Source organism: Heptranchias perlo, chromosome 5, assembly GCF_035084215.1.
Source record: "Heptranchias perlo isolate sHepPer1 chromosome 5, sHepPer1.hap1, whole genome shotgun sequence".
NCBI classification, from domain to species: Eukaryota; Metazoa; Chordata; class Chondrichthyes; order Hexanchiformes; family Hexanchidae; genus Heptranchias; species Heptranchias perlo.
Genome location: NC_090329.1, coordinates 34736131 through 34760068, shown reverse-complemented (window position 1 = coordinate 34760068; position 23938 = coordinate 34736131). Strand labels below are relative to the sequence as shown.

The following is a 23938-nucleotide window of genomic DNA, read 5'->3' as shown; positions in this document are numbered from 1 at the left end:
GACAAGGAGGATTGATGAGGGTAGTGCAGTGGATGTTGTCTACATGGATTTTAGTAAAGCATTTGACAAGGTCCCACATGGCAGACTGGTCAGAAAGGTAAAAGCCCATGGGATACAGGGAAATGTGGCGAATTGGATCCAAAATTGGCTCAGTAACAGGAAACAAAGGGTAAAAGTCGATGGATGTCTTTGTGAATGGAAATCCATTTCCAGTGGTGTGCCACAGGGCTCAGTGTAGGGTCCCTTGCTGTTTGTGGGATATATTAATGATTTGGACTTGAATGATTAGCAAATTTGCAGACGACACAAAATTGGCCAGTGAAGAGGATAGCTGTAGACTCCAAGAAGATATCAATGGGTTGGTGGAGTGGGCGGAAAAGTGGCAAATGGAGTTCAACTCGGAGAAGTGTGAGGTAATGCACTTAGGGAGGGCAAACAGTAAAAGGGAATACGCAGTAAATGGAAGTATATTGAGAGGGGTAGAGGAAGTGAGAGACCTTGGAGTGCATGTGCACAGGTCCCTGAAGGTGGCAGTACAGGTAGATAAGGTTGTGAAGAAGCCATACGGAATGCTCTCCGTTATTAGCCAAGGTATACAATACAAAAGCAGGGATGTAATGATGGAACTGTATAAAACGCTGGTAAGGCCACAGCTGGAGTATTGTGTGCAGTTCTGGTCACCACATTACAGGAAAGACGTAATTGCTCTAGAGAGAGTACAGAGAAGATTTACAAGAATGTTGCCAGGGCTTGAAAATTGCAGCTACGAGGAGAGATTGGATAGGCTGGGGTTGTTTACCTTGGAGCAGAGGAGGCTGAGGGGTGACTTAATTGAGGTGTACAAAATTGTGAGGGGCCCAGATAGAGTAGACAGGAAGTAGCTGTTTCCCCTAGCGGAGAGTTCAAGAACTAGAGGACATAGATTTAAGCTGATTGGCGGAAGGATTAGAGGGGTCATGAGGAAAAACTTTTTTACCCAGAAGCTTGTGGGTGTATGGAATTCGCTGCCTGAATTGGTGGTGGAGGCAGGGACCCTCAACTCTTTTAAAAATTACCTGGACCTGCGCTTAAAGTGCTGTAAGCTGCAGGGCTACGGACTGGGTGCTGGAAGATGGGATTAGAATGGGCACCTGGTTGTTCTTCGAGCCGGCACGGACACGATGGGCCGAATGACCCCCTTCTGTGCTGTATCTTTTCTATGGTTCTATGGTTCTACGAAACACACAGCAGCTTTCGAGGCGTTAGATCAATGCAAATGGAAATAAAAACGGGGAGAGATGTAAAACGGGCTGCCGACTCGCTATCACTCGTTTTACACCATCGCACAAAGTCAAGATCTACCCCAAGGTGTGAAACCCCAGTAAAGCTGGTTTCCATCCCAGTTTCCAGTTCTGAGGCTCCTGGGACACCTGACTTCTGCCCCAAGAAGAAACACAAGTTCTTGGCACCCATCTTTATGGCCTGGGTAGGGAAAGCAGCTGAACCGCTACAAATTGTTTTCTTTACAATGGTATCACACGGGACTTACTTCAGCGTGTTCCAAAGATAGAAAGACTTGAACTTTGACAGCACCATATCATGTCTCTCAAAAACTGCTCAAAGAGCTTCATATCCAATTAATTACTTTGAAGTGCAGTGATTGTTATGTAGGCATTAATCCAGCAATTGACTAATGTAGAAAAAAATGTTTGCCAAATGTTCATAAAGACATTCCTCCTTTAAAGAGGAAAATTACTGTTGAGAGAGCACTTTCAATGCAATCTGCAATACCTGGTCAACAATGAATTTTGAACTCATTGACATCTTTCAGTGGAATCCAGGATGAAATGAGTTTCCAATTACCGCTAACTTTATGACAGATGCTCTGACAGATGTAAACAGCTGCTGCAGATCTCCTGCCAATTTCAGCAGGTAATTCAGTGCTGCCCGATTCACCACCTGAATCTAAGTGGAAGCCTCTTCCACTCCTATAATCCATAGAATTCATGGCCTTTACACTACTGATTATGTGGAACATAGCAGTCTGCCTTTTTCGAGGTTCTAGCAACAATAACAACTTGCATTTATATAGTGCCTTTAACGTAGTAAAACGTTCCAAGGCGCTTCACAGGAGCGTTATCAGACAAAATTTGACACCAAGCCACGTGAGGTGATATTGGGACAGGTGACCAAAAGCTTGGTCAAAGAGGTAAGTTTTAACAAAGCGTCTTAAAGGAGGAGAAAGTGGTAGGGAGCCAGAGAGGTTTAGGGAGGGAATTCCAGAGTTTAGGGCCTAGGCAGCTGAAGGCATGGCCATCAATGGTGGAGTAAAGAAAATCGGGGATGCGCAAGAGGCCAGAATTGGAGGAGCGCAGATATCTCGGAGGATTGTAGGGCTGGAGGACGTTACAGAGATAGGGAGGGATGAGGTCCTGGAGGGATTTGAAAACAAGGATGAGAATTTTAAAATCGAGGTATTGCTGTACCGGGAGCCAATGTAGGTCAGGGAGCACAGGGGTGATGGGTGAACAGGACTTGGTGCGAGTTAGGATACAGGCAGCAGAGTTCTAGATGAGCTCAATTTTATGGAGGGTGCAGGTGGGAGGCCGGCCGGGAAAGCATTGGAATAGTCATGTCTGGAGGTAACAAGGGCATGGATGAGGCTTTCAGCAGCAGATGAGCTGAGGCAGGGAAAGAGACGGGCAACATTACAGAGGTGGACGTAGGCAGTCTTAGTGATGGAAAGGATATGGGTTCGGAAGCTTAGCTCAGGGTTAAATAGGACGCCAAGGTTGCGATCAGTGCTCACTAGGTGCACTATCCTCTATCTGATCCTGGAGCACAAACGGTGGAGTCGGTTGTAAACTGGACCTCCAGCACTTTGTCTTGGGAATGTTTCAATAGGGTCTGATACACACAGGCCTTTCATTGTCTTAATTCCCCAGTTTGTTTACCCATACATCCAAATTATTTTACACAGTCTGAACCACAAAGAAACTTCATAAAACACTCATTAAAATGTGCATCTGCTGTCGGTCTGAGGATTGCAATGTGGTTAAGGAACTCACTAATGGAAGCAGCCATTATGTGGAATCAGACACAGGGCCTCTCACTGACTTATTGGACCCCACCAGAATTTTGCTCTCAAGTCTGTTAAAAGTGTAAGACAGACTTCCTCTTAAAGGTAAGTTGTTGCCATGTAACTAAACCAAACTCAGCTGTCTTGTAGCATTTATTCTTGTGAGGTGCTTTAATACCACAAGTAGCAGCTTTGTGTATGATAACATCTTAAAATCAAGTTACAGTTTGGGTTATCATTCTTAAATTATATTCCAGAATCTACAGTGACATCTTCTGGTGTAATTCAGCATTATATCAATTTAGTGCTTTGTTACTGGGAAGTTTCTTTTCTTAGTTTATACCGAAACAACAGTTTGATTATCAACATTTCGAAATTTCATTTAAGTATCAATAGGGTAACCATTTCCATTGCTGGCTTTTCAAAAATCTGACAATAGCGTTTGCATCTGCATGTCCTGACCTCAGTGGATATTTCAGGATCAGCCCTAATTTAATATTCATGGTGAGTTCCCATCCTGGATTGGCCCTCCTCCTGGGAGCTTTCTCAGTGAGGGAGAGGGGAGGGGAGAGGAGAAGCAGAATTTCTGGTGCTGCTACAGTTCTTAAAGAGCCTGCAGTAATCAATGAAAAGGGAGGTTTATCTGTAGCAGGCAAAATTTCTCCAGAGCTTGGAAATATCCTCAAACAACAAAGAGGCAGCAAGCAAGAACCCCACACTTTACAGATGTAACTGTGTAGCTTCAGGAAGTGTTGATAGGAAATATGTTTGGAACTCCAGGATATCCTCTTTAAAAGACAGCAGTGCAGACTGTGTGGGAGAATGTGGCGTAACTTGTGAATGCTGTGCCCAACACACAGAAAACTCTCTGTGGTCTATCCCTATGATTTGAAGAGTGCCCTCTTCGCAGGCTTGAAATAGCCTTCCTCCCATTTGGGTTTTCCTCATTTTGTGTGCTGCCTTGACATGCAAGCAGAAAAGTAGTGATGAGATATTGGAAATTTGAACAGCACATATCTAAGTGCCCATCCTGCACCCCAGTGTGTGTGAATAAATGAACTTGCATTAAGCATCTAGGTTTTCTCGTTTTTTTCTAGATGGGCAAAGTATGCATGCCACAAAGTGTTTCCTCGCAACCTGCACCACCTTAACTGCAGCCACAAAGCATTCTGACAGCTTTACAGCTCTTCCAAAGCCCATGCTCCAGCAGGGCACACTTTCTAGATGCAACTTCAAATTAGATCTATTGTCGCACTTGCATCTTTAAAAGTACGTTCGGAAAGCGTTCTTCCGAAAAAACCTAGATGCTTGATGCAAGTTCATTTATTCACACACACTGGGATGCAGGATGGGCACTTGTGCTGTTCAAATTTCCAATATCTCATCACTACTTTTCTGTTTGCATGTCAGGGCAGCACATAAAATGAGGAAAACCCAAATGGGAGGAAGGCTATTTCAAGCCTGCGAAGAGGGCACTCTTCAAATCATAGGGATAGACCACAGAGAGTGTGAGCAGGGTGAAACCAAAGCCCTCACTCCAAGCTCAGGACTGGTGCCATCCTTTTCCTGTTATTCTTTCTCCCACAAATCATGCACACAGGTATGCACTCAAGCACAACGTGACACAAAGTTTACTAGCACTTAAGTATTGTTTGAAGGAGTATCTTACAGTCAGGATTCTAACACATGATTCTGGGTTTTATACATAGGATATAAGAGCGAGGAAGTGATGTTGAATTCATGCAAGTCATCGGTTAGGCCACAGCTGGAATATTGAGTGCATTATAAAAAGAAAATTAGAGCCATGGAAAGGAAAGAGAGATTTTAGAAAAAAAATGGGACTTCCTTCACTGGAACAGAGAAGGTTAATGGGGAATCTAATGAGGGTTTTTAAAATTAAGATTTTGAGAAGGAAATAGTAAAAGATTGTTCCCAGTGGTTAATGAATCATTAACAAGGGGTATAGGTTCAGGCTTATCACTAGAAGAATGAGGTGGACATTTTTACACATAGATGGTTATTAGAAAATGGAATGCTTTTCCACAATTTGCAAGTTCTATTGAGGCAACTATTCAGGATACCAGAAGAACTCTCTGCTCTTCTTCAAATAGAGCCACAGGATCTTTAATGTCCATCTGAACCACCAGAACAGGTAGATGGGAGCTGGGTTCAACACCTCATCCAAGGAAACCAATCTGGTACCATTCTGTGTCCGGAGCTCCAATACACCATACTTGTGTTTCAGATCCCATTGGCAGGGCGAAAGGACGTTGCAACATATCTTTGTTCAGGTTCTGCACCTCAGTGTCATTTTAATCCTTTCAGTAAGCAGATCACTGGCACCACCTAGTGGATCATTTTTGCCAAACAAGATTCACCACAAAGCCTTCGAAAACTGTCATCTCGCTCACTTATCCCAAAAAAACGCAAGATTTGTTATTTTCCATTTTTTTTCAGCAATTAAATAGAGACAGAAATCTTGTAACTATTATTGTGTGTTTTTTTTTAAATATCTCACACAATTACAATAATTTTATAAAGATGTTCTCAAAGACCTAAAAAATCCTTCTGCTCATTGTCTCAGTGGGTAAATGCATGCCCAATAGCCACACAGATCAAGGAAGTGCCAGTTTCAATCTCTGGTCTGGGCCGAGTTAGTTGATCTCAGCCAAGGTTGCAATAGGGGCTTTGCAATTGGCCTCAGTACCATTGGGCTAGGGAGGAGAAAAAACGGCCAGGTTGCCACTTTTGATCAATATCCAATAAACACTGCGGGAAAAGTGCTTGTATGTGGACATCAAGTGAGGACATGCTCAGGCTAGGCTGTATTGCATGCACATCACAATTAAATAGATTGCCAACATTCAGTTTCTAAGTTTAAACATAAAAAGGTAATTTCCTGAAACTATAGAATTGTATTCCAGCGGAATTCAGTAGAGGGCAAAAAATTTAAAAGTAAATAAATCCCTTAGCCCTCAAAGAGTTAAATCTATGCTCAGTTATTCATACTTTCCCTGTAATCAAAACCTATCACTATTTGAACAAACAAGAAAATTGCCAGACATAATTTCCATCTAATTTGCCATACATAAAACATTTAGCAACACATTTGTAATCTGACACACAATCAGCAGGACTAATTTCTTTAGCACCAATCAGTAATAACTTTTCACTCTGGTCCATTGATAGCTATGAAGACATTGGTGTCGCAACTCAATAAAACACATTTGGGAAATGGAAACCTTTCGTCCTTCAATTCCTTTTAACAAAGTAATAAATCCTGCCACATTTCTCAGTGATATCAGGGTTGTTAGCTCATAGCTACAATAGTGCATTTCTTAATGATAGGATGATGATGGGTCATATGATTGTGCTGTGCCAAGGTTAGTATGAAAGTGCAATACCATGGGGTGATATGATAGGAGCGTGCCATTGTTTGTATGATAGTACTGTGCCATGGGCAGTTTGACAGTACTGTGCCATTGTTTGTATGATCATATGGTGCCATTGTTTGTATGATCATATGGTGCCATTGTTTGTATGATCATATGGTGCCATTGTTTGTATGATCATATGGTGCCATTGTTTGTATGATCATGTGGTGCCATTGTTTGTATGATCATATGGTGCCATTGTTTGTATGATCATATGGTGTCATTGTTTGTATGATCATATGGTGCCATTGTTTGTATGATTGTATGGTGCCATTGTTTGCATGATAGTACTGTGCCATTGTTTGTATGATAGCACTGTGCCATGGTTTGTATGATAGTATTGTGCCATGGTTTGTATGATAGTACTGTGCCATGGTTTGCATGATAGTACTGTGCCATGGTTTGTATGATCATACTGTGCCATGGTTTGTATGATAGTATTGTGCCATGGTTTGTATGATAGTACTGTGCCATGGTTTGTATGATAGTACTGTGCCATGGTTTGTATGATAGTACTGTGCCATGGTTTGTATGATAGTATTGTGCCATGGTTTGTACGATAGTACTGCGCCATGGTTTGTATGATAGTACTGTGCCATGGTTTGTATGATAGTACTGTGCCATGGTTTGTATGATAGTACTGTGCCATGGTTTGTATGATAGTACTGTGCCATGGTTTGTATGATAGTACTGTGCCATTGTTTGTATGATAGTACTGTGCCATGGTTTGTATGATAGTACTGTGCCATGGTTTGTATGATAGTATTGTGCCATAGTTTGTATGATAGTATTGTGCCATAGTTTGTATGATAGTACTGTGCCATGGTTTGTATGATAGTACTGTGCCATGGTTTGTATGATAGTACTGTGCCATGGTTTGTATGATCATACTGTGCCATGGTTTGTATGATAGTACTGTGCCATGGTTTGTATGATCATACTGTGCCATGGTTTGTATGATAGTACTGTGCCATGGTTTGTATGATCATACTGTGCCATGGTTTGTATGATAGTATTGTGCCATGGTTTGTATGATAGTATTGTGCCATGGTTTGTATGATAGTATTGTGCCATAGTTTGTATGATAGTACTGTGCCATGGTTTGTATGATAGTATTGTGCCATAGTTTGTATGATAGTACTGTGCCATGGTTTGTATGATAGTACTGTGCCATGGTTTGTATGATAGTATTGTGCCATAGTTTGTATGATAGTACTGTGCCATGGTTTGTATGATCATACTGTGCCATGGTTTGTATGATCATACTGTGCCATGGTTTGTATGATAGTATTGTGCCATAGTTTGCATGATAGTATTGTGCCATAGTTTGTATGATAGTACTGTGCCATGGTTTGTATGATAGTACTGTGCCATTGTTGTATGATAGTACTGTGCCATTGTTTGCATGATAGTACTGTGCCATGGTTTGTATGATAGTACTGTGCCATGGTTTGTATGATAGTACTGTGCCATGGTTTGTATGATAGTACTGTGCCATGGTTTGTATGATAGTATTGTGCCATAGTTTGCATGATAGTATTGTGCCATAGTTTGTATGATAGTACTGTGGCATGCTTTGTATGATAGTACTGTGCCATGGTTTGTATGATAGTACTGTGCCATAGTTTGTATGATCATACTGGGCCATGGTTTGTATGATAGTACTGTGGCATGGTTTGTATGATAGTAATGCGCCATGGTTTGTATGATCATACTGGGCCATGGTTTGTATGATAGTACTGTGCCATGGTTTGTATGATAGTACTGTGCCATGGTTTGTATGATCATACTGTGCCATAGTTTGTATGATAGTACTGTGCCATGGTTTGTATGATAGTATTGTGCCATTGTTTGCATGATAGTACTGTGCCATGGTTTGTATGATAGTACTGTGCCATGGTTTGTATGATCATACTGGGCCATGGTTTGTATGATAGTACTGTGCCATGGTTTGTATGATAGTAATGCGCCATGGTTTGTATGATCATACTGGGCCATGGTTTGTATGATCATACTGTGCCATTGTTTGTATGATCATACTGTGCCATGGTTTGTATGATCATACTGTGCCATGGTTTGTATGATAGTACTGCACCATGGTTTGTATGATCATACCGGGCCATTGTTTGCATGATAGTACTGTGCCATTGTTTGCATGATAGTACTGTGCCATGGTTTGTATGATAGTACTGCACCATGGTTTGTATGATCATACTGGGCCATTGTTTGCATGATAGTACTGCGCCATGGTTTGTATGATAGTACTGTGCCATGGTTTGTATGATCATACTGTGCCCTAGTTTGTATGATAGTACTGCACCATGGTTTGTATGATCATACTGGGCCATTGTTTGCATGATAGTACTGTGCCATGGTTTGTATGATAGTACTGTGGCATGGTTTGTATGATAGTACTGTGCCATGGTTTGTATGATAGTACTGCGCCATGGTTTGTATGATAGTACTGTGCCATGGTTTGTATGATAGTACTGTGGCATGGTTTGTATGATAGTACTGTGCCATGGTTTGTATGATAGTACTGTGGCATGGTTTGTATGATAGTACTGTGCCATGGTTTGTATGATAGTACTGTGCCATGGTTTGTATGATAGTACTGTGGCATGGTTTGTATGATAGTACTGCGCCATGGTTTGTATGATAGTACTGCGCCATGGTTTGTATGATCATACTGTGGCATGGTTTGTATGATAGTACTGTGCCATGGTTTGTATGATAGTACTGCGCCATGGTTTGTATGATCATACTGGGCCATGGTTTGTATGATAGTACTGTGCCATGGTTTGTATGATCATACTGGGCCATGGTTTGTATGATAGTACTGTGCCATGGTTTGTATGATAGTACTGTGCCATAGTTTGTATGATAGTACTGCACCATGGTTTGTATGATAGTACTGCACCATGGTTTGTATGATAGTACTGCGCCATGGTTTGTATGATCATACTGGGCCATTGTTTGCATGATAGTACTGCGCCATGGTTTGTATGATAGTACTGCGCCATGGTTTGTATGATCATACTGCGCCATGGTTTGTATGATCATACTGTGCCATGGTTTGTATGATCATACTGTGCCATGGTTTGTATGATAGTACTGCACCATGGTTTGTATGATCATACTGTGCCATGGTTTGTATGATAGTACTGCGCCATGGTTTGTATGATCATACTGCGCCATGGTTTGTATGATCATACTGCGCCATGGTTTGTATGATCATACTGCGCCATGGTTTGTATGATCATACTGTGGCATGGTTTGTATGATAGTACTGTGCCATGGTTTGTATGATCATACTGCGCCATGGTTTGTATGATCATACTGTGGCATGGTTTGTATGATAGTACTGCGCCATGGTTTGTATGATCATACTGTGGCATGGTTTGTATGATAGTACTGCGCCATGGTTTGTATGATCATACTGTGCCATGGTTTGTATGATCATACTGTGGCATGGTTTGTATGATAGTACTGTGCCATGGTTTGTATGATCATACTGTGGCATGGTTTGTATGATCATACTGTGGCATGGTTTGTATGATAGTACTGTGCCATGGTTTGTATGATCATACTGCGCCATGGTTTGTATGATCATACTGTGGCATGGTTTGTATGATAGTACTGTGGCATGGTTTGTATGATAGTACTGTGCCATGGTTTGTATGATCATACTGCGCCATGGTTTGTATGATCATACTGCGCCATGGTTTGTATGATCATACTGTGGCATGGTTTGTATGATCATACTGTGGCATGGTTTGTATGATAGTACTGTGCCATGGTTTGTATGATCATACTGTGCCATGGTTTGTATGATCATACTGTGGCATGGTTTGTATGATCATACTGCGCCATGGTTTGTATGATCATACTGTGGCATGGTTTGTATGATCATACTGTGGCATGGTTTGTATGATAGTACTGTGCCATGGTTTGTATGATCATACTGTGGCATGGTTTGTATGATAGTACTGTGCCATGGTTTGTATGATCATACTGTGCCATTGTTTGTATGATCATACTGTGGCATGGTTTGTATGATCATACTGTGCCATTGTTTGTATGATAGTACTGTGCCATAGTTTGTATGATCATACTGTGGCATGGTTTGTATGATCATATTGTGGCATGGTTTGTATGATAGTACTGTGCCATGGTTTGTATGATCATACTGTGCCATGGTTTGTATGATCATACTGTGGCATGGTTTGTATGATCATACTGCGCCATGGTTTGTATGATCATACTGTGGCATGGTTTGTATGATCATACTGCGCCATGGTTTGTATGATCATACTGCGGCATGGTTTGTATGATAGTACTGTGCCATAGTTTGTATGATCATACTGGGGCATGGTTTGTATGATCATACTGCGCCATGGTTTGTATGATCATACTGCGCCATGGTTTGTATGATCATACTGTGGCATGGTTTGTATGATAGTACTGTGCCATGGTTTGTATGATCATACTGTGGCATGGTTTGTATGATAGTACTGTGCCATGGTTTGTATGATCATACTGTGCCATAGTTTGTATGATAGTACTGTGCCATGGTTTGTATGAAAGTATTGTGCCATTGTTTGCATGATAGTACTGTGCCATGGTTTGTATGATAGTACTGTGCCATGGTTTGTATGATCATACTGGGCCATGGTTTGTATGATAGTACTGTGCCATGGTTTGTATGATAGTAATGCGCCATGGTTTGTATGATCATACTGGGCCATGGTTTGTATGATCATACTGTGCCATTGTTTGTATGATCATACTGTGCCATGGTTTGTATGATCATACTGTGCCATGGTTTGTATGATAGTACTGCACCATGGTTTGTATGATCATACCGGGCCATTGTTTGCATGATAGTACTGTGCCATGGTTTGTATGATAGTACTGCACCATGGTTTGTATGATCATACTGGGCCATTGTTTGCATGATAGTACTGCGCCATGGTTTGTATGATAGTACTGTGCCATGGTTTGTATGATCATACTGTGCCCTAGTTTGTATGATAGTACTGCACCATGGTTTGTATGATCATACTGGGCCATTGTTTGCATGATAGTACTGTGCCATGGTTTGTATGATAGTACTGTGGCATGGTTTGTATGATAGTACTGTGCCATGGTTTGTATGATAGTACTGCGCCATGGTTTGTATGATAGTACTGTGCCATGGTTTGTATGATAGTACTGTGGCATGGTTTGTATGATAGTACTGTGCCATGGTTTGTATGATAGTACTGTGGCATGGTTTGTATGATAGTACTGTGCCATGGTTTGTATGATAGTACTGTGCCATGGTTTGTATGATAGTACTGTGGCATGGTTTGTATGATAGTACTGCGCCATGGTTTGTATGATAGTACTGCGCCATGGTTTGTATGATCATACTGTGGCATGGTTTGTATGATAGTACTGTGCCATGGTTTGTATGATAGTACTGCGCCATGGTTTGTATGATCATACTGGGCCATGGTTTGTATGATAGTACTGTGCCATGGTTTGTATGATCATACTGGGCCATGGTTTGTATGATAGTACTGTGCCATGGTTTGTATGATAGTACTGTGCCATAGTTTGTATGATAGTACTGCACCATGGTTTGTATCATAGTACTGCACCATGGTTTGTATGATAGTACTGCGCCATGGTTTGTATGATCATACTGGGCCATTGTTTGCATGATAGTACTGCGCCATGGTTTGTATGATAGTACTGCGCCATGGTTTGTATGATCATACTGCGCCATGGTTTGTATGATCATACTGTGCCATGGTTTGTATGATCATACTGTGCCATGGTTTGTATGATAGTACTGCACCATGGTTTGTATGATCATACTGTGCCATGGTTTGTATGATAGTACTGCGCCATGGTTTGTATGATCATACTGCGCCATGGTTTGTATGATCATACTGCGCCATGGTTTGTATGATCATACTGCGCCATGGTTTGTATGATCATACTGTGGCATGGTTTGTATGATAGTACTGTGCCATGGTTTGTATGATCATACTGCGCCATGGTTTGTATGATCATACTGTGGCATGGTTTGTATGATAGTACTGCGCCATGGTTTGTATGATCATACTGTGGCATGGTTTGTATGATAGTACTGCGCCATGGTTTGTATGATCATACTGTGCCATGGTTTGTATGATCATACTGTGGCATGGTTTGTATGATAGTACTGTGCCATGGTTTGTATGATCATACTGTGGCATGGTTTGTATGATCATACTGTGGCATGGTTTGTATGATAGTACTGTGCCATGGTTTGTATGATCATACTGCGCCATGGTTTGTATGATCATACTGTGGCATGGTTTGTATGATAGTACTGTGGCATGGTTTGTATGATAGTACTGTGCCATGGTTTGTATGATCATACTGCGCCATGGTTTGTATGATCATACTGTGGCATGGTTTGTATGATCATACTGTGGCATGGTTTGTATGATAGTACTGTGCCATGGTTTGTATGATCATACTGTGCCATGGTTTGTATGATCATACTGTGGCATGGTTTGTATGATCATACTGCGCCATGGTTTGTATGATCATACTGTGGCATGGTTTGTATGATCATACTGTGGCATGGTTTGTATGATCATACTGTGGCATGGTTTGTATGATAGTACTGTGCCATGGTTTGTATGATCATACTGTGGCATGGTTTGTATGATAGTACTGTGCCATGGTTTGTATGATCATACTGTGCCATTGTTTGTATGATCATACTGTGGCATGGTTTGTATGATCATACTGTGCCATTGTTTGTATGATAGTACTGTGCCATAGTTTGTATGATCATACTGTGGCATGGTTTGTATGATCATATTGTGGCATGGTTTGTATGATAGTACTGTGCCATGGTTTGTATGATCATACTGTGCCATGGTTTGTATGATCATACTGTGGCATGGTTTGTATGATCATACTGCGCCATGGTTTGTATGATCATACTGTGGCATGGTTTGTATGATCATACTGCGCCATGGTTTGTATGATCATACTGCGGCATGGTTTGTATGATAGTACTGTGCCATAGTTTGTATGATCATACTGGGGCATGGTTTGTATGATCATACTGCGCCATGGTTTGTATGATCATACTGCGCCATGGTTTGTATGATCATACTGTGGCATGGTTTGTATGATAGTACTGTGCCATGGTTTGTATGATCATACTGTGGCATGGTTTGTATGATCATACTGTGGCATGGTTTGTATGATCATACTGCGCCATGGTTTGTATGATCATACTGTGGCATGGTTTGTATGATCATACTGTGGCATGGTTTGTATGATAGTACTGCGCCATGGTTTGTATGATCATACTGTGCCATGGTTTGTATGATCATACTGTGCCATGGTTTGTATGATCATACTGTGCCATGGTTTGTATGATCATACTGTGGCATGGTTTGTATGATAGTACTGCGCCATGGTTTGTATGATCATACTGTGCCATGGTTTGTATGATCATACTGCGCCATGGTTTGTATGATCATACTGCGCCATGGTTTGTATGATCATACTGTGGCATGGTTTGTATGATCATACTGCGCCATGGTTTGTATGATCATACTGTGGCATGGTTTGTATGATCATACTGTGGCATGGTTTGTATGATAGTACTGCGCCATGGTTTGTATGATCATACTGCGCCATGGTTTGTATGATAGTACTGCGCCATGGTTTGTATGATCATACTGTGGCATGGTTTGTATGATCATACTGTGGCATGGTTTGTATGATAGTACTGCGCCATGGTTTGTATGATCATACTGTGCCATGGTTTGTATGATCATACTGTGCCATGGTTTGTATGATCATACTGTGCCATGGTTTGTATGATCATACTGTGGCATGGTTTGTATGATAGTACTGCGCCATGGTTTGTATGATCATACTGTGCCATGGTTTGTATGATCATACTGTGCCATGGTTTGTATGATCATACTGCGCCATGGTTTGTATGATCATACTGTGGCATGGTTTGTATGATCATACTGTGGCATGGTTTGTATGATAGTACTGGGCCATGGTTTGTATGATAGTACTGTGCCATGGTTTGTATGATAGTACTGCGCCATGGTTTGTATGATCATACTGTGCCATGGTTTGTATGATAGTACTGCACCATGGTTTGTATGATCATACTGTGCCATGGTTTGTATGATCATACTGTGGCATGGTTTGTATGATAGTACTGTGGCATGGTTTGTATGATCATACTGTGCCATGGTTTGTATGATAGTACTGTGGCATGGTTTGTATGATAGTACTGTGCCATGGTTTGTATGATAGTACTGCGCCATGGTTTGTATGATCATACTGTGCCATGGTTTGTATGATAGTACTGTGCCATGGTTTGTATGATAGTACTGTGCCATGGTTTGTATGATAGTACTGTGCCATGGTTTGTATGATCGTACTGTGCCATGGTTTGTATGATCATACTGGGCCATGGTTTGTATGATAGTACTGCACCATGGTTTGTATGATAGTACTGCACCATGGTTTGTATGATCATACTGTGCCATGGTTTGTATGATAGTACTGCGCCATGGTTTGTATGATCATACTGTGCCATGGTTTGTATGATAGTACTGCGCCATGGTTTGTATGATCATACTGTGCCATCGTTTGTATGATAGTACTGTGCCATGGTTTGTATGATCATACTGTGGCATGGTTTGTATGATCATACTGTGGCATGGTTTGCATGATAGTACTGCACCATGGGGTTGTGTAATTGTACTATGCCATAGGTTGTATGATCATACTGTGCCATGGTTTGTATGATAGTACTGCACCATGGTTTGTATGATCATACTGCGCCATGGTTTGTATGATAGTACTGCACCATGGTTTGTATGATAGTACTGCACCATGGTTTGTATGATCATACTGGGCCATGGTTTGTATGATAGTACTGTGCCATGGTTTGTATGATAGTACTGTGCCATGGTTTGTATGATAGTACTGTGCCATGGTTTGTATGATCATACTGGGCCATGGTTTGTATGATAGTACTGTGCCATGGTTTGTATGATAGTACTGTGCCATGGTTTGTATGATAGTACTGTGCCATGGTTTGTATGATAGTACTGTGCCATAGTTTGTATGATAGTACTGTGCCATAGTTTGTATGATTGTACTGTGCCATGGTTTGTATGATAGTACTGCACCATGGTTTGTATGATAGTACTGCACCATGGTTTGTATGATCATACTGGGCCATGGTTTGTATGATAGTACTGTGCCATGGTTTGTATGATAGTACTGTGCCATGGTTTGTATGATAGTACTGTGCCATGGTTTGTATGATCATACTGGGCCATGGTTTGTATGATAGTACTGTGCCATGGTTTGTATGATAGTACTGTGCCATGGTTTGTATGATAGTACTGTGCCATGGTTTGTATGATAGTACTGTGCCATGGTTTGTATGATAGTACTGTGCCATAGTTTGTATGATAGTACTGTGCCATAGTTTGTATGATTGTACTGTGCCATGGTTTGTATGATAGTACTGTGCCATGGTTTGTATGATAGTACTGTGCCATGGTTTGTATGATCATACTGTGGCATGGTTTGCATGATAGTACTGCACCATGGGGTTGTGTAATTGTACTATGCCATAGGTTGTATGATAGAACTGTGCCTTAGCATGGTATTTCTTTTAATTTATTCGTGGGATGTGAGTGTCGCTGGCAAGGCCGGTATTTATTGGCCATCCCTAGCTGCCTTCTTGAACTGCTACATTTTAATGATTTGATTCAACTGAATGGTTTGGTCGACCACCTCAGAGCACAATTAAGAGTCAACCATGTTGAGAGAGGCCAAACTGGGTAAGGACGGCAGGTTTCCTTCCTTAAAGTAGATTGGTAAACCAGTTGAATTTTTATGACAATCTGACAGCTTTGAGAATTCAAATTCTCAAGCTGCCATGCTGGGATTTGAACTCACATTCTCTGGATTATTAGTCCAGGCCTCTGGATCACAAATCCAGTAACATAACCACTATCGTACCAAACCCCTGGTATGATAGTATTAGGTTGTATGATGATACTGTGCCACTGGGTGGTATGATAAAGAAAGAACTTCTATAGTGCCTTTCATAACCTCAGGACGTTCCAAAGCGCTTTACAGCCAATAAAGTACGTTTGAAGTGTAGTCACTGTTATAATGTAGGAAATGCAACAGCCAATTTGTGCACAGCAAGATCCCACAAACAGCAATGCAATAGTGACCAGATAATTGGGTTTTTAGGTGTTAGTTGAGGGATAAATATTGGCCAGGACACTGGGGAGAACTCCCCTGCTCTTCTTCAAAATAATGCCATGGGATCTTTTACATCCACTTGAGAGGGCAGACTGGATCTCGGTTTAACGTCTCATCTGAAAGACGGCACCTCCGACAGTGCAGCACTCCCTCAATACTGCACTGAGGTGTCAGCCTAGATTATATACTCAAGTCTCTGGAGCGGGACTTGAACCCACAACCTTCTGACTCAGAGGTGAGAGTGCTACCACTGAGCAACGGCTGACACGCACAAGTAATGTGCCATGGGGTGGTGTGCTAGTACTGTGCAATGTGTTGTATGATAGTACTGTGCCATGGTGGTGTGATAGTACTGTGCAATCTGTTGTATGATAGTACTGTGCCATGGGGTGGTGTGATAGTACTCGGGCAATGTGTTGTATGATAGTACTGTGCCATGGGGTGGTGTGATAGTACTCGGGCAATGTGTTGTATGATAGTGCTGTGCCATGGGGTGGTATGAGAGTTAAGAAAAATACTTGCTTCTCAATCAGCCTCCACTAATGACCTTGGCAAGGCATTAACAAGCAAAAATCAGCCTTATTTCTAACCTTTCACTAATGCTCCATTTTTGGAAGCAAAGGAATCCTGAAAGGTGTACTAAATATGAATGAGCAGTCTGTAAGCGTGTCATTGGCAGAATGGGTCCATTACTGGAAATAGCTCTCGATTACAAAATTCTGTACCAATATTTCTGCAATCACATCATCTCCCTCCGTGCTGTTCTCCTCCTCTTCCTCATCCTCTTTCTGTGGACCTGCAATTCCTCCTTATTCTGCTGAGTGTTCACTCCTCTTTGGATTGGAAAATTATGCAATATGCAGCCAATCGTGATTATTTTGGTGACTTTGACTGGACTGTAGAGCAGCACCCCATTTGAGCAGTCCAAACAACTGAATTATTGCTTCAGCATCGCTATAGTGTATTTGACAGTGACTTGGGTAGTCACACGCCCGCACTGTATCTGCTGTGTGGAGGGGTCCTAAATTGGAGTCATTAACCACGGCTTCAAAGGGTAGCCGTTGTCTTCTAACACTAATCCATTTATTCTCTTGTGACCTTCTGATAATGCAAGCACTGTAAACTTCTGCAGAATAAAAACATTACGAGTGCTCCCCATACAACAGGCATAAAAGGTACAGGATGAGATTTCTATCACCTGAAACAACATGTTCATTTATAGAATGATACATCTTCCTGTTAGTGTATGCATTTGAGTTGTACATGTGGAGGTCTGGTAGCCACATGGGTTCCATCTAATAATGCTCTGGAGTCTTGCGAAGCCTGCCAGGTAGTAAAGGTCATGTGCCCTATCCAATTGTCTTTTTTTCATTGGGAAGGTGACAAAGGCGTTTCCCCTGACAAACATGGTGTCAGTCACTTGCTTTATACAGGTATGAACTACAAACTGCCTTCTCTGACAGATGTAACCTGAGTGGTCTGCAAGGATCTTGTTGCATAGAAGTTTATGGTGGTGTGCTAGTACTGTGGAATGTGTTGTACAATAGTACTGTACCATAGGGTGGTATGAGTGTTAAGCTTACCAACAGTCGATCATATCTGCACTAAAATACTTGCTTTTCAATTATACTTCACTAATGAACATAGCAAGGCCTTAACAAGCAAAAACCAGCATTAGTGACCTATGGTAAGAGCTGTCCAAATCCTTGAGGTTGTTATTAATAAACCCACAGCAGATGGCATTGCTCAGTCGCTGCCTCTGTAATGAACTGGAGGTGGTGACGACAGGTTTCCTCTGACATACCCCAGGTTGAAGTAGAATGGTCTGTAAATATGGGCCCTTAGGTATTAACAGCTGTGAGCATACTGCCAGAGTTGTCTTTTAGGCCTAAAGATTTTGTTCCCGTCACAAACTCGGTCCTCCTCATCTAATTCATACAGCACTATGGGTTAAGCCCAGTTTTGTAAGGTGCAACTTGCACTGCAGCAATAATTGGCAAGAGTGCACAAAAGTGTGATTTAACAAACTGAAGACTTCAGCAAAAAGACAGAAATACAAAAGCAAATAAAAGCATGCACAATGTTCAATACAGGAGTAAAGAAATGCTCACAGACAAAAAGCTAGGCTTCAACATTAACGGTAAGAAGCACTCGAAAGCAAGCCAGGATAATTTAGCTGTTGTGTGCCCATTTTATATGGGCAAAGTGCATGCTGGAGACAAAGCCTTGCCCAAAGTTGTGAAATTCAGCATAGGACCTCATTTGCCTAAATACAGCATTTAAATGGGGCCTGTACATGCCTGTAGCACAACCTCATTTAGCCCTCTAACATCACATACTGGCAAATCGGGCGCATGAGGTTGAGTGTCCAATTTTCCAACCAGCACCCGTCACACATGGAGCTGCAAAAAATCGCTCTTCTTTCATATGCCTCCCAAAGAGATTATTATAATGAAAGTCCATGCGGGTTGCAATTAACTTCTATTTTCCTGTTCATGTTATCAAGGAGAGTTCAAATTACACCCAAAATGGGCCAGAATCTAGCCTAAACCTCAGCCAAGTCACACATGCAGAATTGGTCCTGATTTTAACCAAACCAGCCGCAGGTGCTGTTGCCAAATTTAGCCATCCCAATCTATACAGGAGGCTCATAACTAACTTCTTTACCAACTTCATTGACCATTTCCACTGTAATGCCTACCATATGTTCTGTCCACTTTTCAATTGAGTAAAAAAATGGTTGGCACATCTGCATACAGTGGAAGTAATTTTGATTTTGGCCAATAGTGTAAAATGACCTCTATCGGATCAGCCACTGCTATACATCTCTCCCGATTTTCATTTCCACGGACAGAAAAATCGAGAGAGATGCATAACAAGCAACTGATTTAAGATATCGCCCGTTTTACACTGTCACCCAAAGTCAAAATTGCCCCCAGTGTCTGATGTTTTGGTGAATACTACACACATTTGTACATAAAGTTTATCTGCATTCACAGGCTTGCATACTGACTCCAGATTGTAGCACCAGGTCCTGTGCATTATAAGATACACAGGGCACTGGAGATTTAATCATGTGATATTGCAATTAGAGTCTAACATTTCTATGATGAAATAGATTTCACAATTAATTTGGTTTACACCTAGGGAAAATATATCCATCTAGTTTTTTTAAATCAGTCAAGCAAAATAAAAGAAACTGCAGGCAGAACACGAATTAAAATAAATTGGATCCATTAAGCAGCTTTATAAACAGGAAATCATTTGTTTCAGCAAAACACAGCTGCCGTTTTTCTTTGGTGTTGCACCATTAAAATATTTATGAATTCACACCGCTGAGTATTGACTACAGTGTTGTATTTCCAGGTCTAAGATGCCCCACACCACTTCTGTTGCCTCTCCTTTTGACAAAGGGTGAATCTAAAAAAAGGAGAGGTTTCTCTCACTGTTGTCGTCCAACACACAGTGTGTGTCGATCCTTAAGGATGAGAGAAAAGCTACCTATACTTAAAATTACCCGTGCCTCACCAAGCACCTTTTCCTTTGTGTGCAAAAGGGTAAATATTCCAAAAAAAATGTATACTGACTTGATGGTACATGGCTCATAGTTGTATTTCCTCCATCGTGCAGAAACAATAATCCGGCTGTGAACAACTGGTTGAATCTGAAAAAAAACACACGGTTAACGTGCTTTACAGTGACCTACTAGATCAAACTGAACCAATATGTTAACTGGTGTAAAGCTGTAACAGTTGGTCTGATTTCTTTCAGAAATTATTCCTCCAAAACACTACGGAAACAAGCATATTATAAATTGATCCCGGCAAAAGAGAATGTATTTATTTTCATCCAAAAACTCTCTTCCCGTCACACAAAAAGACTACACGATATCCAATAACCCTTTGGTCCTGCTTATAAAAAAATCCTCTTATCTTGTGGTACAATGCTCATGTCAAAGCCAGCAGTAGTCAAATGGAAACAAAACTGAGACAGCTGATGTCCCGATGTGCAGGCATTAAGGCACTTTTCTGGAGGTAAATTCATTTACCACCCAAGCGTTAATGCTGTATATTTTGATACGTATCATCTTATCTCAACTCTGCTTTTTGATGGTAAATCAGAAGATTTTACAGTCAGAACAGTATTTTGAATGCTGATACCATCCAAATGTAATCATCTAATTAGGCCCAATTTGAAACCTGTAGGTTCATTCCCTTAATGATTTAGAAATGAACTATGTCGGAGATTTGACTGGAGGTACTGAAGAATTTGCTATGGCAACATAAAACAAAACAAACAAAATGAGTCATGCAAGCATGTGAGAAGCAGCAGATCCATCTTCAACAAGTCTGGGGTACTCCAGCAGATCGCAAGCTGTCCACCATAATAAAAGAGCTGCAAAAGTGGCAAACAGGGTACCATGAGAAGGTGTTAATGCTAATGTTGGGGAGACAAATGCACTAAATATTCTTGCTGATCTTACAATCAGCTCAGCTATCTCAACATTATCAAGATGTAAACAGAAATGCACCTTAGTATTGTATCCGCCATTTGGATCATGCTTGCAGCAAAACTAATTCTATTGAAAGTGACAGTCAGTTAAGTTTTACTTCTGATCCGCTTAATAAATATTATGATGGCTTGCCTAAAACAAAATCGAGGTTAGAAAATATCATGCGATTTATAACAGTTTACCCACTAGGCAGAATGCTAACAGCCTCGAACAAGATTCAGAATCAGTTTTATGGGTTTCACCTTTAGCACAAAGCTACCCAAGAGCTTCCAGAACATTCAGCCGGGCACAAAACTGCCTGGGAGATTCCAGAACATTCTGACTGGAACCGGAGCCTTCAAGGGCAACGGCAGGAGCCGCACAAGTGGCCAAGATAGATCCTTCAGCTTACAATAGATGTGCTTTACTGATTGAAACTGATTCATCCTTTGCAAAAGGGTTCTGATCCTGAGACCTACGTATTTTCCATAGCTGAACTGCAATTCACACTTTCCAAAACACCACTGCTAACTAAGTTTGGGGTAACTCTAGGCCTCACTAGACCTGTCAGCAACAGCTAAGAAATTGAGAGAAACTATATATTGTGTTGAATGTGGAAAGTGTTTCACAGTGTTAAGAAACACCAGCAAATCCACACCTTAGGGTGAATAATTCTGTCAGTTAATAATATCTGCTTAATTACCTTGCATACTCATTAATGTTAGTACTAAGATGATGTTAATCGATTAATAATATATGCATTAATAAAGAAATGTTATTTTATGATTTTGTTGTCGGACTTCCTCTTTGATGATTCAACAAGAAGACATTAACTCATTCACTCAGCAGCATACCACATGTCCTAAAAAGGAAGATGGCTTGTGTAACTGTTAAAGTAATTTAGCCCAGTTAAAGAAAAAAAAGAAAAATTTGCATTTCTATAGTGCCTTTCACAGCCTCAGAACTTTTGAAGTGTGGTCACTGTTGTAATGTAGGAAACGCAGCAGCCAATTTGCACAAGGTCCCACAAACAGTAATGAGATAATGACCAGATCATCTATTTTAGTGATGTTGGTTCAGGGATAAATGTTGGCCAGGACACTGGGGAGAACTCCCTTGCTCTTCTTCAAAATAATGCCATGAGATCTTTTATGTCCACCTGAGAGGGCAGATGGGGCCTCAGTTTAATGTCTCATCCGACTATTCAAGCATGCTAATAATTTCTGGACATGGATCTTGAATTGGCAGATGGTTCTTTGATGAGAAGTTACGGCGAAGAGGTTGAAGATTTGTCCAGTGTCTTTTAATTTAATGTTCCTTACAAGGTGTATGGGTTTATCGATCTACAGTTCTTTTTAATACAATTGTTTTACCTTAGCAAATAAATTTAGGGTAGTTCCCACTTGTAATAAGTTCTGGAATATGCCAGGAAAGAGAAAGCATGTTTTTTTAGCAGCAGAGCTTAATCTGCTGGTAGATGAAGTTTTAAAATGACAGAGAGAAGTGTTTTGGTCCAGGAAAATAGCTCTATACCTCAGCAACCTTGCAGGAACTGCTAAAATTAATACTGGCATCTCAAATATTAAACAAGATAGACATCAATTACAGAGTTCATTAGTGCTCCAATAAAAACTACAGTAGTTGGACAAGTTCTCCTGTGAATTTTCCAAAAGAAAATGTTACACAGCAGTACAAAGGCTTCATTATCCTCAGTCGTTCTCAGTATATTCTAAGATAGTCCTAGAGTGATTGTTCGCTCACTGCTTGTTCATTATTCCTTTCTTACAGTCTAATTAGGTTCCTAGAGTTTGTGAAATGAGCTCAAACCTTCTGAAAGATGGTGAATTGGATGTTAATAAGAACTCAACCCATCAACTTGAAATAGTGGAAATACTGTCATGTGAATTGGGTAAGATTAGTCAAGAACTGATGTACCAAAACTAATACCACTATAAGTAATGATAAAGTTGCTATGTATTTTTCAAAGGGGGAATTACATTCATCTAAATTGATACACAACAGCAAGCGCTTATATTATTGTTATACCTGAGGGAAAGAGAAATGGAAGTGATGCATTTTAAACAATGTCACCACATGTCACACCATCCAGGATATAGTTCCTTGAGACCATAGTCCAGGCATACACACGTTGCATTATATTTTGCAATACGTTGCCAGCATGTGACTAGTGGGGCTCTGAATTTTAGAGCAAACAGGAAAACCCTGTGACTGCGGCCATTTTCACCGAGCCACACAGGCTTATTGTACTTGCCTGCACATTTCTAGCTGCCTGAGGGGAAAGAGAAGTGGGACTTAGATCTATAAGTACATTAGATGGCTTTGATATGTATCATGACATTGTGACAATGGTAATCAATTACCATTGATTACTGGTGAGCCACATCAGCTACAACTGTGACACAGAAGCAGGCATAGCCCTACTATAGTGTTACACCACCCACCTGGATGTGTCTAGCTGGAGGAGCAGCACACAAATCTATTCTAGACTAGGATTTTGGAAAGCAATTCCACTGTTCCATAACAGGATTTTCATGAAATACCTCCTGCTATAGGAGTAAACCATGCACAAATTGTTTTGTGTAACACAAGAGCATTACTATCTTCTCCAGATCCCAC

The 23938-nt window shown here is 41.0% G+C and overlaps 1 protein-coding gene across 8 annotated transcripts in view; it reads right to left on the bottom strand.

The window, feature by feature from the left end:
• LOC137321684 (doublecortin domain-containing protein 2) overlaps positions 1-23938 on the bottom strand; it is a 170648-nt gene that overhangs the window by 125154 nt on the left and 21556 nt on the right. For all 8 annotated transcript variants that reach the window (XM_067984223.1, XM_067984226.1, XM_067984222.1 and 5 more), the window contains one exon: positions 20397-20473. In XM_067984223.1, the coding sequence (XP_067840324.1) occupies positions 20397-20473 (77 nt within the window). The remainder of the gene's footprint in view (positions 1-20396; positions 20474-23938) is intronic.